The 14,428-nt window shown below is 35.3% G+C and overlaps 4 protein-coding genes across 8 annotated transcripts; 2 read left to right on the plus strand and 2 right to left on the minus strand.

The window, feature by feature from the left end:
- The first annotated feature begins 1,364 nt into the window (after positions 1 to 1,364).
- On the plus strand, positions 1,365 to 3,254 carry LOC107614175 (uncharacterized). 2 transcript variants are annotated; one of them, XM_088499893.1, is made up of 4 exons: positions 1,404 to 1,692; positions 1,785 to 1,860; positions 2,202 to 2,701; positions 2,780 to 3,254. In XM_088499893.1, the coding sequence occupies exons 1-4, from the start codon at positions 1,645 to 1,647 to the stop codon at positions 3,038 to 3,040; spliced, it is 885 nt and encodes a 294-aa protein (XP_088356019.1). In that variant the 5' UTR covers positions 1,404 to 1,644; the 3' UTR covers positions 3,041 to 3,254. The 2 variants fall into 2 exon arrangements, with proteins under 2 accessions (XP_088356017.1, XP_088356019.1); XM_088499891.1 differs by having other exon boundaries at positions 1,365 to 1,692; positions 2,202 to 3,254.
- A 1,540-nt stretch (positions 3,255 to 4,794) lies between these two features.
- Positions 4,795 to 7,709, minus strand: LOC107614181 (putative protein phosphatase 2C 40). 4 transcript variants are annotated; one of them, XM_088502061.1, is made up of 5 exons: positions 7,455 to 7,591; positions 6,957 to 7,068; positions 5,571 to 6,671; positions 5,224 to 5,488; positions 4,795 to 5,127 (listed from the first exon to the last, which is right to left on the minus strand). In XM_088502061.1, the coding sequence occupies exons 3-5, from the start codon at positions 6,660 to 6,662 to the stop codon at positions 5,000 to 5,002; spliced, it is 1,485 nt and encodes a 494-aa protein (XP_088358187.1). In that variant the 5' UTR covers positions 6,663 to 6,671; positions 6,957 to 7,068; positions 7,455 to 7,591; the 3' UTR covers positions 4,795 to 4,999. The 4 variants fall into 4 exon arrangements, with proteins under 4 accessions (XP_088358187.1, XP_088358186.1, XP_088358185.1 ...); XM_088502060.1 differs by having other exon boundaries at positions 6,957 to 7,174; XM_088502059.1 differs by lacking the exon at positions 6,957 to 7,068 and having other exon boundaries at positions 7,455 to 7,709.
- A 2,340-nt stretch (positions 7,710 to 10,049) lies between these two features.
- LOC107638574 (threonyl and alanyl tRNA synthetase second additional domain-containing protein) lies at positions 10,050 to 13,135 on the minus strand. Its single transcript, XM_016341914.3, has 8 exons — positions 12,640 to 13,135; positions 12,388 to 12,558; positions 12,017 to 12,129; positions 11,739 to 11,831; positions 11,543 to 11,645; positions 11,393 to 11,467; positions 10,565 to 10,660; positions 10,050 to 10,362 (listed from the first exon to the last, which is right to left on the minus strand). Exons 1-8 carry the CDS (start codon positions 12,733 to 12,735, stop codon positions 10,291 to 10,293), a joined length of 819 nt encoding a protein of 272 aa, XP_016197400.1. The 5' UTR covers positions 12,736 to 13,135; the 3' UTR covers positions 10,050 to 10,290.
- Positions 13,136 to 13,244: 109 nt separating this feature from the next.
- On the plus strand, positions 13,245 to 14,223 carry LOC107638563 (F-box protein At1g67340-like). Its single transcript, XM_016341903.3, has one exon. It carries the CDS (start codon positions 13,245 to 13,247, stop codon positions 14,046 to 14,048), a length of 804 nt encoding a protein of 267 aa, XP_016197389.1. The 3' UTR covers positions 14,049 to 14,223.
- Positions 14,224 to 14,428: the final 205 nt, after the last annotated feature.

The raw sequence follows: 14,428 nt of genomic DNA on the forward strand, positions 1-14,428 counted from the left end.
AATTCAAGCCATTAATTAAGAAATAGCCTAAGCCTAGAGACTACTAGAGACTAAAGAGGCTGGCTATATATGCTTTTGATGAATGGAATTCGCAGGTGAAAAAGTACATGACAAGGCGATGATGATGATGATGATAGAAGGAAGAGAAAGCATTTGCTGAAGTTGGTCATGTTTTGATCAAGTTGAGAATGGATGTTTTGAGGTCTTTAGATTTTGGTGCAGCCACCTGCGTCTAAAGTGGGTAATTGCTCTATAGAGCATATCAAGATGAGGGTAGTCCTTTGTTTCTCTAATGGGGACTAAATTGACCGAGGTTTGGTGAAAAATTCAAGTGTTTTTTGGTCCAAATTGGAAGCATTTAAGGCACCCTTTTTGTCCTGCTCAATGGTGATGTAGCGTAGGCCTCATTAATCTGCACCTTACGCTTTCCCCATAACATAACACAGCTAGCTTTGGCGCTTTTTACCTTGTCCTATATTATTTTCTTGCTTCTCTTTAGCCTTTTGCCACCTCCTAGACAAAAGAAAAACGCTTCTTTTCTTCATTTGTTATATCACATCTTCACATATAAAACAACCCCATAATCATGCTAATAATATAGAAAAGCTTTTAAGTATACCGATTCATTAGTATTTCAGTAAATTTTAATCATTAATCTTAATTATATATATTATATATATTTTTTATAATTAAGATTAATGATTAAAAACGACTGAAACATTAATGTATGTGTATTGATATACTTAAAAGTTTTTTAATAATATAAAAATAGGTTAAAAATTAGGCCAATTTTATGATATTTTTTATTTGGGGTCTAACTTTTGTCTAAATTACTTTTTATAGTAACTTTAAAATATTTAAAGTTTTTTAATTTTTATATTTTTAAATTTAAAATTAATTATTTTATCTATTTTAGTAATTAGACAATACTTTTTAGGTACCATAGCAAACACCTAAGATTATTAGCTAGTATTTCCATGCAAGGACTTTACTTTGGTACGTGTTTTTCTCAAGGCAAATTGGAAAAATACTAAAATGTTCATCCAACTTATTAAACAAAAGGACCCAAGTTACTCAAATTTACACTGAAGAATCTTTTACCTAGAAGAACAATAAAAAAAAAATTCTTTTGTAGAAATCATTCACATGAAACAAAAGCTTAATACATGTACAAGGGACAAAAAGATAAGATAGGATAAATAAAGAGATATAGTGCATGTTCATAAAATAAGGCAAGGGAAGGGGGCCTCCTATTTCATCTTGGTTTTCCTAGAAACCCAACATCAAATATTAAGCAAATAAAAATAAAAATTAGGAATTACCTTATTTAAACAAATGTTAAGAAAATAAATAAATAAATAAATAAGCAAATAAAAATAGAGAAAAAGAATGATGTAAAGGGGTGGGAGAAGGAGAAGCAGAAGAAGCAGTGGTGGTGTTCTTGTGTCAGTGTCACATTATGCTTTGATAGCCATTTTTCTTTGCCTTCCCTTCCTTTCTTTTGTTCGCTAACCTGCTACATTTTTGGCATTTTTCCAACCCTTTCTTTCTTTTGTTTTTTTTCTATCGTCTCTCTGCTTTCACTTCTCCTCTGTTTTTTCAAGTTTCTAATCCCTTCTTCAACCTTCTCACTCTTTCCCCATAATGGAAGCAAAGACTCCTCGTGCTGCCTCAGAACCATTGAAGTATCAGGTAACTAACTTAGTTACACTATGATGATAACTCTCAGCTTTTTGCTATTTGCTTTCTTAAGCACTTAAGCTTGTCTCTTCTCTGTTTCTCAGACATGGTTCTTGAAGGTTTCCATACACTGTGAAGGTTGCAGAAGGAAAGTAAAGAAAGTTCTACGCAACATTGATGGTACTATTCAGTATTTACCAAGCTTAAACAAAAATTAAAAAACAATTTTTTTGTTGCTCTGCATATATGAACAGTATTTTGACTTGAAATTTCAACACTTTCTACTGTTCCCTGTTTTTCATAGGGTCTAGTTCTTGTTTTCCACACATGCATGAACTGTATAACAACAACATTGCTAAGATTTCACATTTTAACTAAGTCAACTCAAAGTTAGTTCTTTCTTTTTTAGAAAAAAAAAATTCTTCTTTTTTTTACAGAACTTGTGCACGTTTTCGGTTTCTTGTTAATGACACAGAATTTTGGGTATTTCCCAACGTTTTTATTTTTGTTTTCTTTTGCAGGTGTTTTCACTACAACAATTGATCCCCAACAGCAGAAGGTTACAGTGACGGGAAGTGTTGGTGTTGAGACTCTCATAAGGAAACTGATCAAAGCTGGGAAGCACGCTGAGATTTGGCCGGAAAATGGCGCCGGAAAGGACGGGAAACCGAAGAAGAGGAACGAACAACAAAGAGAAGCAGAAGGCGTGGAGAACCACCATCGTTCCCCTGCAAATGCTGAATCAAACTCTGTCTCTGCCAAAAACAGGGGAATTGAAAATGCAGACAACTCAAGCAACAACAACAAGAAGACCAGCGAGTCCAAAACCGGCGGCAAAAAGTCGCCGGAGAAGTCTTCGGGAGGTGGTGCCTCACCACCAGAGCAAGAGAAGAAGGGTAAGAAGGGTGGTGGTGTTGAAGGTGAAGGTGAAGGTGAAGGTGAAGGGGATTCAGTGAAGAAGAATAAGAAGAAGAAAAAGAAGGTTCAGAGTAGTGGAATTGAAAAGAATGGGTCGAGTTCAGCATCATCAAGCGGTGCAGGTGCACACAGTGGATCAGGAGAGGGAATGGGGCAGATGAATCTGAGCCCTACACGTCAGCAAGAATGGGCATATGCGTATCCAGAATCAGAATCTTACTACTACCCAGGAGCAGGACCTTTGGTGTACCTAGCAACATATAACAGATTTTGTCCCATGGCCATGCATGGCAAAATGGGTGGTGGTCCTTCTTACTATGTTTCACCATTGCCCTACATCTCTGCAGGTCTTGACCATGACCCTTACCACTTTCAATCTCCACCGTTGGTTCCCTTTGAGATCTTCAGTGATGACAATGCTAATGCCTGTTCTCTTATGTGAACTTGATTGCACCTTCTGTTTTGTTATAGTCTTACATAGTTTAGTCTAGTTTAGTTTTGGTATGGTGATATCATATATGGTTTATTTTGTATTAGAGCTCATAGCTTTTTAGCTTCCTTTGATTTGATTTTGGACCAACGTGTATAAATGATGTTCTAATATGGAACCTTTAATGTTTTGTTTTGGATGGAAAATGGAGGGCATGTGTATATATATATATAATCATCCTATTTTGGCCTTATCCATCTCAAACTTTGACTGCATTGGGGTTGGGCTGAGACAAAGATTGAAGTCTTTGTCATTTGCAAAAGGGTAAAGCAAAGCAAAGAAATATTCTTAGGAGAGATACCATCCTCCATGTTGAAAAGGAAAATACAGTTTCAGCAATGAAATGAATCAAGTTACATGAAGCTTGACCTGTGTTTAGACTGCATTTGCTCCTCAGGCAAATGTTTCATTTTTCCAATAGTAGTTATTCTTAATATTTCAAAATATTAAGACTATTTTTTTTTTAATTTTATAAATGTAAACATAGCATAACCAATTAACCATCCTTCTATTTGCAACTGATGAATTATCTACTTACTTGACAACTAAATTTGGTATTGGTATTGGCATCTCATACCAAATTAAAGGGACTTATGCTTGGTTGACATTCTGCAATTTGTGTATTTGGGTCAAAAACACATCTTTGAAAGCATATATTATTATTGTTTCTCATCTCATCAACTTTCTGCTTGAATAAATATAAAAGAAAAAGCAGCCAAGTGAATCAGTGAGTGAAGCTATTAAAGTAATGATTATAACATCCATCCATCACTACAAAGAATAGAGAAGAGAAGATCAGTTTCTAGTTGCCAAGTCTCATTTTAAGGCCATCCGTTTCGGCATCGCATGCATATTCTCAAAGCCATCAGCATCACAAGTCTGTACTGAGAGGATGCTTAATAGTTAATATAGTTTAAAACAGATTAATTTAATTAAATTTATATAAGTATATTCTGTGAGCATACCATACATGGAGTTCTATATATGTTTTTCTACTTACTTTTAAGTTTCAGACTCATATGCAAAGTTTGTACTGTATTGTTAGTAAATTAACCTTTTCAGCGATTCAAATAGAGAAGAAAGAAATAATGGTTCCATGATGAGGGATTGAGGAGTGAGGATGCAATTAATGCCCCCTGCAATGGTTGTGCACGTTGAAGAGAGCCATGTGAGTGATTGAGGTTGTGGACCTAAGAATAATTGTGAGCATCAATGAAATAAAGTGCAAAAAGTGTTAAAGGGAGAGTTGCATGTGACAAGTGTAGTCCATTATCACAAGCTTGAAGCCCGAGAAGATAAAAAGTGGTGATGCTATTATGTGAATCAAGCAGTCATGCATTCAAGTGAAGTGAGTGAATTGAAACACAGATAATACAGCTTGATAGGACACTGATACTACAGTATTCAATTTCAATTTATGACTCACTGGAGTAACCTTCTATTAAAAGTTGTATTCTATATTTCTATTTATCAACATTTATTCCCAATGGCCTTTTTGTTGGTATCATGATATTAATGTTAACATGATCTTACAAATAATAATATATAATGATGCTATTTTTCCTGAAAATTGTGTGCTACTGGAAGATAAGACATGCTATAATCTGAAATATAACTTAGTATTTTATATGTTGATTACCTTGAATTTATAGGAAGGGAAATTGAGAACACATGCATGTAAATGAACACTGAAGTCCAAGGCAAAAAAAACAAACGCATTCAAACAAAGCGGTAAGACTATCAAATTTTTCACATTTCAAAGGGTCAACTAATAATTAATTCTACTGTTCTAAAATGACATATATACACTTTCAATTTCAAATCACAACTTCAACCTATATAATGCTGTAATGGACCAAGAATGTCCATGAAAAAAAGCTACTCAGAAGCCAAGTTTTGATTTGGGCAGTCTTAGATGCAAGTTGATGCCTTGGAAGTCCTCTGATTCATCCCAAGCATGATCACCATTACAGTCACATCATCATGGTACTTCCTTCTTCTTCCAGCAGGAATATTCATCAACTCTTCCATGGTCAAACCTGCATCAATATTGATCAGCTAAACAGATATACAAAAAGTTTGTAAGTGTTCTTGATATTGAAATCAAATTTAGTAAAAGATGGAGAAAAATTGACCTGCAGAATGAGCTGCTCTAGCTACAAGCTCTTCTATGAGAAACTTTGCTGGATCGCCCAAAGGGTTGCTCAAGATATAAGACTCAACAAGCTTTACTGCCTCAACGTTGCTGAAGAAGTCGAATAAACCATCACTCCCTACCACAACAAATTGATCAGAATTCGAGATTTTATGGACATTCAGTGATGGTTGAGTGGAAATATATGGAGGGCTTGTTAGATCACGCACTCGAAGGATTCCCATCAAAGCATCATTGAGATTTCTCTGCAATCAAAATGAAATAATTAGAAAATCAAATCCACCATTGCATCCATTCAAACACAATGCAAAATCCAGGAATACCAACTTTTTTCAAGTAGCCGACTCCAAAGGCGCGAGTAACCTTGAGCTTCCCTTTCACCTTTCCTGCTACAACAACCTTGGGATCATCAAGATGATTGGCTACAAGTGTAGCTCTTTCGGCTTCATTGTCGACGGTATGGCTATCAGTAAGCTGGATAGCCTTGAGTCTTCCATCGCCATGACTGCATGTTGCCAATACTGCTCTGCTGTCACCTAGATTAAGTGTATACAAATCATTACCATGAAGAAGCACAACTAAAACACAAGATCCAATTGAAACTAAATCTGGACGATCCTCCATTTCCTGCTCAACCATGTACAAGAAATCATTCTCAGCTTGAGTAAGAGCACATTGGAGGCTATCAAGTACCCTGTGTGAAAGGGATCGGTCTGCATCACAAATAAGGCTGTGGTTCTGCTCTAAGTTATATTGAGGGGATCCACCCAAACTTATCAAATTTTCAGATTCTACCATGGAAACTGGCTCAAATTCCCAAAATAACTTGTTCAAGTGAGATATGATGGTATCATAGAGTGTACCAGCCAGAAAGTCAGCTGCATCTCTACCATTAAAGCCATCATAAATTGCACAAAAGAGCCATCCGTTCTCTTCAGAACATACCGCTTGAACTCTATCTTCACCAGCAGCTCCTCCCGCCACTTGTAGTTCGGTAGCATTAAGAAAACCTTCAGTTCTGGTAGGATCGCTCATGGACTTGAATGTGCAGGGGTCATATTCTAGTATATCACTTGAGGTGGAAGGACTACAACTTAGGTAAGATAAACTACTTGGCAGAGAAGATGATAGCCTTTCCAGCTTTGAAAGACTTGGTGAAGAGGGCACCTTGCGAAATGAATTAGGAGAGTCCCAACTTGGAAGAATTTCACCTCCTATCTTACCATTGCAGAGGTTTGTGTTGGCGAGTGTAGCGTTTGCGCTTAAGGCCGCACCTGACAAGCATGAGAAACTGCTTGTCCTACGGACTTCAGGAAGGATGTTGTGGCGATTTGCCACCTCACAAGGGATGCCACCTCTTTCAATATTGTTGCACTGATAGCCAAAACTTATTTTTATTTCTCCTTCAGGAGTAAGCATGTTTCTCGTCTGTTTTAACAGAGATCAATTATCAGCACTATCAGTATAATTGGTCAACACATAGCTAGAAATACATTGAAACCATATCAAAACAATTTTCAGTGTACATAACAAAGTTTATAAAGAAACTGTAGAATATAAAATATACATGGAACAAGATGTCCTTGGCGTCATGAATTTCACCCTATTTTGAAACCACTAGGTATCTTATAAGTTGGGTCTATTTTTACAATTCATGAGACTCATCCACATTCTAACAAAAGAGATACATTCTCTGCACAAGCTAACAGTTACTTGATTGCTTCTATAAGTTTCGAATTTGCATCCTCAGATCATGTCCACCCCAATTAAGCCCTTGCCGGTATCCGTGGTCGGACCCTGTTCCTAGGTCTGCATGGTGTCCCTACTGTCCCATGTAACCAAACATAAATAAATAAAAATTCCAGTTGTAAGGGTAGGGATCAGCACTGCAATGCGTGAGATTGGCCATTAAAGGCACTCCCTTTGTAAACCTATCAGCAAAACAACCAAATAAAACAGTAGCTGAAAGCTAAACAATCTCTATTTGAGAATTCTAGCATTTCTAAACAATCTCTGGGAATTTATTTAGCTAAAAAAGTGCCCTTTGCTTGCTACCAATCTCCGAAAACTAAAACCTAAGAAACGCAGTCAGTCCTAGTAATACTCAAAACAACAAGAAGAAAAACAATCCTACCGAAATAGAGGCAAGACAACAAAATGCCATTAGAGAATAGAAGACAAGATTAAAAGGAGAGGAAAAAGGGGACTTACTGTGGATGGTGATTCCCGAAGAGTGAAGAAGAGAAGAATAAGAAAGGATAGGAAATATAGGAGTGTATATATAGAGAGAGATGAGAGAGTGGGAGTGTGAGTTAACAAATCACAAAGAAGAAGAAGAAGAAGAAGAGGAAATAAAATTGGTAGCGTGGGGGTGTGTATGAGTGAGTGAGCGAGTTAGTGGAGAATCTGAGTGATATTGAGAATGGATGGTACACAACACATCTACTATGGTTTCCAACTTTCCATAAACATTCATTCATTTCATCTTGTCCTCTCTTGTTACTATTTTACCGCTAACGCTAACAACCACTTTCACTTTCACTTTCACTTTCACACGCACACGCCTCATCACTCATGACGGCTGCCTCTTCTTTCCAAATTAATTACCTCTAACAAAAGAAATTGCATCTTTTAAATCTTTATTTGAGGGAATAAGATATAATTTTTTATTTTTGAATATTTTTTTATATTTTTTAAATTTATTTATAAAATAAATAATAAAAAATTATATTTTACTTTTTGTTTTGAGGGTTATCTGAAACGTTGATTTGAGTTTGAATGGGAGGTTCAGGTCTCTTTGAGTAGCAGCGTCCGACTTGTGATGCCGAGGTGCCGTCTGTCTGAGTTTCTCGTGTGAGGAGGTGGGGTGGTACCTGTAAAAGACTCAAATACTTAAGATAGCAAGGGTTTTAAGCAGGTTTTTAGTAGATTAGAACGTGAATATACCTGAGGGGTGTTATTTATAGTAGAGTAGACAACTATTTTTGTTGGAGTAGTTCCATCTTTATTTATAGATAGTTTCCTTTATCTTGCGAGTTTGTTAGGATATGTCTTTTAGAAAAGATAGAGATAGTTTGAGAGATTTGGAGATACAGTTACTTACTTAGATAAGTGAACTTTTTAGTATAAGCTATCCATTTTCATCGTGTGTGGTAGAGGTCACCCTCTTAAGTGAACTTTCATCCTTATTGGACCTACTTTTGTATTTTAGACCAAAGTATAAACACTTTTTAAAATAAAATTTAAGATTTAAAAAATCTAAAATTCTAAATTCTTAATAAAATATAAATTTATTTATTTTATATTCTAAAAATATATGATAAAATTACAAATTAATTTTTTTATAAAAAATATAAAAAAATTTAAATTTTTAATATATTTATTTTATATTTGTTAAATAAAAAAATTTAAAATCTTTGACTAATGGTACATATTAACTAAACGACTAAACCCATAAAATATTAATTACACCTGTCACCTTCCTTCTGCACCCATTCAAATTCCACTTTCCTTAATCAAATTAACACTCAAAACCCTTTTTTCTTTTGGGTCCTACTTAAAATGGATCCCTCCACTTCCACCAATTCAATAGAATATAGCTTTGTCTATTTTTCTTTTTGTTTTTTAATTAGCCATAGAGTTACTAATCAATTAATTTTAGTTGCTAAGTGTGCTATTTTATAAGATTTTATTGTTATAATTTATATTTTTTTAGTCAATATTAATTATTTTTTTATTATAAATTAATTTTTTACTGTAATTTTTTAAAAACTTTAGAATTTTGAATTAGAATTTAAAATTTAAAATTTAAGATTTGAAATTTAAGATTTAAGATTGACTAATACTAGCCAAAAAAAATGCTCCTTAGTTGATATCGAATATTGGATCTTTTTCCCTTGTTGGATAATTATAAGCTTTTACTTGGTTGAAATGTGTTAAAACAAGCAAGCCTTAAAAAGTGCATTGTGTTATTGTGTATGCATCTTACTAAAGTGAAGAGCAAATATATCTCTAGTTATAAGGAGGGAGGGGGGAGCATAGCATTACTTACATGAACCATCATGTTAAGTTATGCCGTGGAATAGGATGCTTAGTGTGCTGTATTATTGCCTAACATGGATAGATGCTGCCGCTGAATTCAATGGATGGTTCAACTTTGGGTTCCCACTGTTTTATGAGGATGATTGTTGTACCTGCTAGTCTCTCTAAAAGAGGTTTCTTGAGTAAATTAAAGCTCACCAACCAAAAATCCAAAACTTCAAATTAGTGCATAAAATCTTGAGATTGGTTGCTATCATGCTTTTGACCAAGTAATGATGCCTCACACTCTCACGGATTATTATTTATGGTCCATATTGGTGAGGGATGCTACTTGACCAATAAAAGAATGACGGCTGATAGAAACTCAAAAAAGTTGCCCCCAACTAATACCTTCCATGTAGATTTCCATGGACCACATTATAATCCCAAGCTATGCACCCGATATTTTTGGTTCAAACAGCTACAAAAAGGTTTGGACAAGGTGCCAAACTCATCACTACCACCCTTTTAATTTAAGGAGACACTATTCCAAATTCTGATCAAAATCAGAAGCCATGGGATAAATGACTACGATCAAAATCATTATATGATCCGCATACATGAAATATTTTAACCATTTTCATTGGATTTAGATTAGGAGGATGTGAACATAATACCAATATGCGTATGTTTGAAGCAATTAATAAGGGTGATTGTTGAGATTGACTAAGAACAACGTCCGGTTTGCGGAAAAAGAAAAGAAATTTGAAATCCTATACCAGAATATGTAAAGAAAGTACTTCTATTTTACAAATATCAAACCTAACAATATTATTATTGTCATCATGCTAATGACTTCTGGCATGCTATGCTGTATTTATGTGTCACTATAAGGACCACACCCCAAATCTAATGCATAATTGTTCTTTCCACACACACAGTATTCATACAAAGTTTTGTAGTTTATTATTCAACAGCCATGGTATGAAAACCATAATTTGTCAGTAGAATTTATACATTACTGACTCTATATCTTGAGACTTGATACAACATTATATGAGACTTTTGTCAGTCCTTTCTTTGAGCGAATTTGGGAAACCTGATTAAAAGAAGAACATACAATAGAAAAGGATTACCGGGCAATCAAAACAAACCGGACAAAATTAAGAATATCCAAGTCTACAAGGTTCTGATTCCATCTGGCTCCAATAACATGACTTCATTACAATGACAAGAACTTACAAAAAATTAGATAAGATAACCATACCATGTTGATCAGTGTAAGCAAATAGATTTCATACCTTAACTTGTATGATGTCTGAAATATCAGTAACATGTGTACCACCACAGGGGCACCCAGGATTCTCTCCTATCCTTACAATTCGAGGTGCGCTTTCCTGTTAGACTTTGTGCATTAGTATTATCAATGCATACTCTGGTGCAAGAGAAGAGAAATAAACCTGAAGTAGAAAAACTAGCCTAGAGATGAAATTCTAATTGTTTTCCATTCTTTCAAGGATTTGTAAGTGTGTTATGTACATTAATCATAACATACAGAATACTGCTCTCTGTCAGCTAATTCGAAATAATTCCTCCATTTCAATTAATATTATGAACTCATCCCAAAAACAGTGCAGAGAAAACAATGTGCGTCCATTCACCAAAACTGATATTTGTATTACAATAAAACATTGTTTAGATTACAATGACTGGAAAGAAATGTTTTCATCTTCAACAAACCATATTTTGAAGTTAGGAGAGAGTGGTTAGGATACTACAAGTATGCGTTATTCTTTCCCATGAAGAATTTCGAGATTGGAGGCCAATGGGAGCAATGAGACAAGCTGGAATATTCCTGACACGGTATAAGGGATGATATGTATACTTATATAGTAACATAATGCTGTCAAGCGCCCCTTAACATCAAATTGAATTGAGTGTTATTGGTTTATCCATTTAGAGAACAAACTGAAACAATTTTAAAGCAGAAACTGAAAAGGGGGCTTAACGATATCTAAGCGAGGTGACAGCCATACGGGTTATAAGTCATAACAAAGTCAACAACCAGTTTAGGACAAACAGCAAAGAGGAATCAGGAAGACAACATGATATATCTTCTATAGACTGACCTTGGGAACATAATCAGGAAGACAACCACCACAAAGCTTAGCAGCTTCATCATATGGTAATATATCAGCATGAACCTAAACAGAAAAGTGAAGGTTTTCAGAACCAGATGCCACTTATGAGTTTGCAAATTATGAACACTGTTAACTTACTTTTGCTCCCACGGAAATTAAATTATTAGCTTCCAACTCTAAATCCTTTTGCTTATTCTGCAATTCATTTTGTGGAACTGTACCTTTGTATTCAACCCAAGGCCTGGGAAGAATATAATAGGAAGATAATAGTCAAGGTTACCAAAGTTTAGAAGTTTGCAATAACAAAACACTCAAAAGAAGGCAAAGTGCATACCCATCAGCAAAATGGTAAGCTTTGCCAGGCTCTAAATGACCTAATCCTATTCTTGGAAGACAAACATCAAGCAAATGCCCTGCTGAATGCAACCTACACAAAGAAATAACAATGGCATTGAAAGTACCACACCTCAGAAAAATTAAAAATGGAGCATAAATTAAGCATAGAAGGTAAATCTTTTTGAGTTGCTCTTCAATTCCAATAATTTAATCATCAGTGGTTGTAACAAGGCAAGGCAGAATGTTTCAACTTAGAACTCAATCAAGAAACAGCACCTGGAATTGAGCTTGCGCCTGGACTCATCAACAAATAGTGAGACTTCCTTCCCTTTGTGAAGTTGGGATTCTGCTTCCCCAACTATGTTCTCAAAGAAACCGTAGTGAAAAACCTACATACACAACAATGAGAAATTCTTACATGCTCTGACCGTAAAGGATCAATTAATTATATTCTATATCAGTATTGTAGATTTACTAGTATTTTTAATTTAAATTCTAAAAATACTAATAACATAAAACTCTAAACATTAAATGTTAAAATCCTATACCATAAACCCTAAAAGAACACAATGAACGATAAGCAAAACAAGCAATTCATTAGCCTAGAGAGAGAAGGTAAGTTTGACTAGTGAAAAGTGAAAACTGACAACGCCATCTTTGGATCGGACATCAGTAACCACAAACTTGATGGCTGAGCCTGAATCGGAAGAGTCAACGCCATTGCCAATGCGGACGAATCCATGGTCAGCAGGTTGACCACCTCCTTGCGGATAGAATATAGTACGATCCAATATCAATACATCTCTTCCATCTTCTCCCTGCAGTTCAACTATTCTCAGTTATAACCACAATCAATGAAATCAATTTTTAAATTTCGAGAGGCTTCGTTCTTCACAAACCTTGAAATGCGAAAGGAGTGTGGCAGTGGATTGAAGCTTCCACATGTCATCGTAGTAATCCAGCTTCGTCGGAATCTCACTCTTTTCATCCATCATCAAGCATCCACCGATGATTCCTTTGATTTCTGTCTCGCAATTAATATGAAACGCCGGTCACCGGCGGCGCCACCTTAACAGAGACCAAAAGTAAAGCAAACACCTACTCCCACTAAATTTTGACACGTGGCATTAATATTTACCTTTGATTTTGACTTGGTCAAACCGCCAATTTATGGAAATTGGATACATTACGGATTTGAGTGGATCAATTTAGGTATCATAATCATAATATTAAATAAGCGGATTCGAAAAATATAAATGATTATTAATTATATTTCAGTACAAAATATTTATATACGACTAGATTATAATTAGTTAGTTAAAAACGGCTTCTTTAAAGATCAGAATAAATTAGTTAGATCTATGACAGATCCTTGTAAAAGTAGAAAGAAAACGTGGTGGGTATTTCTCACATGTTTCTGTTTCCTATAAAAACAGAGAACGCTCTTATCTCTTTCTTGAATTCTTGACTCACACAAGAACAAGAAGGTTTGGTTTCTCCTTCAATGGCTGATTTGGGTGTCATCAATAACAAGAAGCAGATGAAGAAGAAGAAGAAGAAGCAAGTAGGTCAGGATCATGTGTTCCCTTCTTCTTGTTCTTTCTCTTCTGGCATAAAATTCCTTCCGAATGAGTTGTTGGTGGAGATTTTCGGGAAGGTGGCATCACAATCCATTGTTGATCTGTGCAAGGTGAAACTGAGTTGCAAGGAATTTCTCCAGGCGGCGGAGAACGATCACGTGTATCAGCGTGCATCCATGGAGAACTTTTCCCTCGTGCCACTTCCATGGTTCACCGAGCAGAAAGAATGTTGGTTCTTGAAGCGGTGTAGAGAAAGTGGGAATTTGGAGATTGCATATCGCGAAGGAATGGTGGAATATTTCAGTTCCGGCGACGTTGATCGGGGTCTTGAGAAATTGAAGAAGGCTGCAATGAACGGCCACGATGAAGGAAAGTATGTTTATTCAATGATTCTGATGTGCAGCGATAAAGAGAGAAAACAGGGACTTGAACTGTTTCTTACGTTGAATGCGTCCACGTGCATAAGAAGGTGTAGAAAGAGGGTTAAGTATTTTGTTAGGAGCATGTGGCTCAATAACATTCCTATGCTTAATCATCATTCTTTCTTGTGTTCTTCCACCACATGCCAAACCAGTGGCAAAATGATGCTCAATTATAATCTTAATCTTTCAACAAAATGGTGGTCTTCCTCCGATCAAGATCAATGGCTTCGTACTATTTCCTGTCACTACTGCCTTGCAGATTATGAACTACTTTTATTTTCCCAAATCTTCCAACCACATTATTAGGAAATTGTGAAAAACATTCCAATATAATTATAAATTATATAATTAGGAAATTGTGTATTAGTTTCAAAATTTCATAGTGCTGATTATGTTAAGTTTTGCTCCCCTATGTACACTATTTTCAATTCAAGGTAATTAATGGCAAAAGATACATGTCTTAACTATTTTCCAGGTTGAAGTAGTCACTCTTCTAAGAGATTTTTTTGCTTGCATGAATATCGATCTAGTTGTTTTTTTCGTAGAATAATGGCATATATTATTTTATGATTTTTTACACATGAATTATATATTATAATTAGAATCTCTCTCTTTTAAACTTTATAATTAGTTTGATAGCGACGATTTCCTTCTTATTTGGAGTAGTTTGGTGGCTGTGTAATCAT

The sequence above is a fragment of the Arachis ipaensis genome, chromosome B1, assembly GCF_059453495.1.
Source record: "Arachis ipaensis isolate K30076 ecotype BB chromosome B1, ASM5945349v1, whole genome shotgun sequence".
In the NCBI taxonomy this organism is placed as follows: Eukaryota; Viridiplantae; Streptophyta; class Magnoliopsida; order Fabales; family Fabaceae; genus Arachis; species Arachis ipaensis.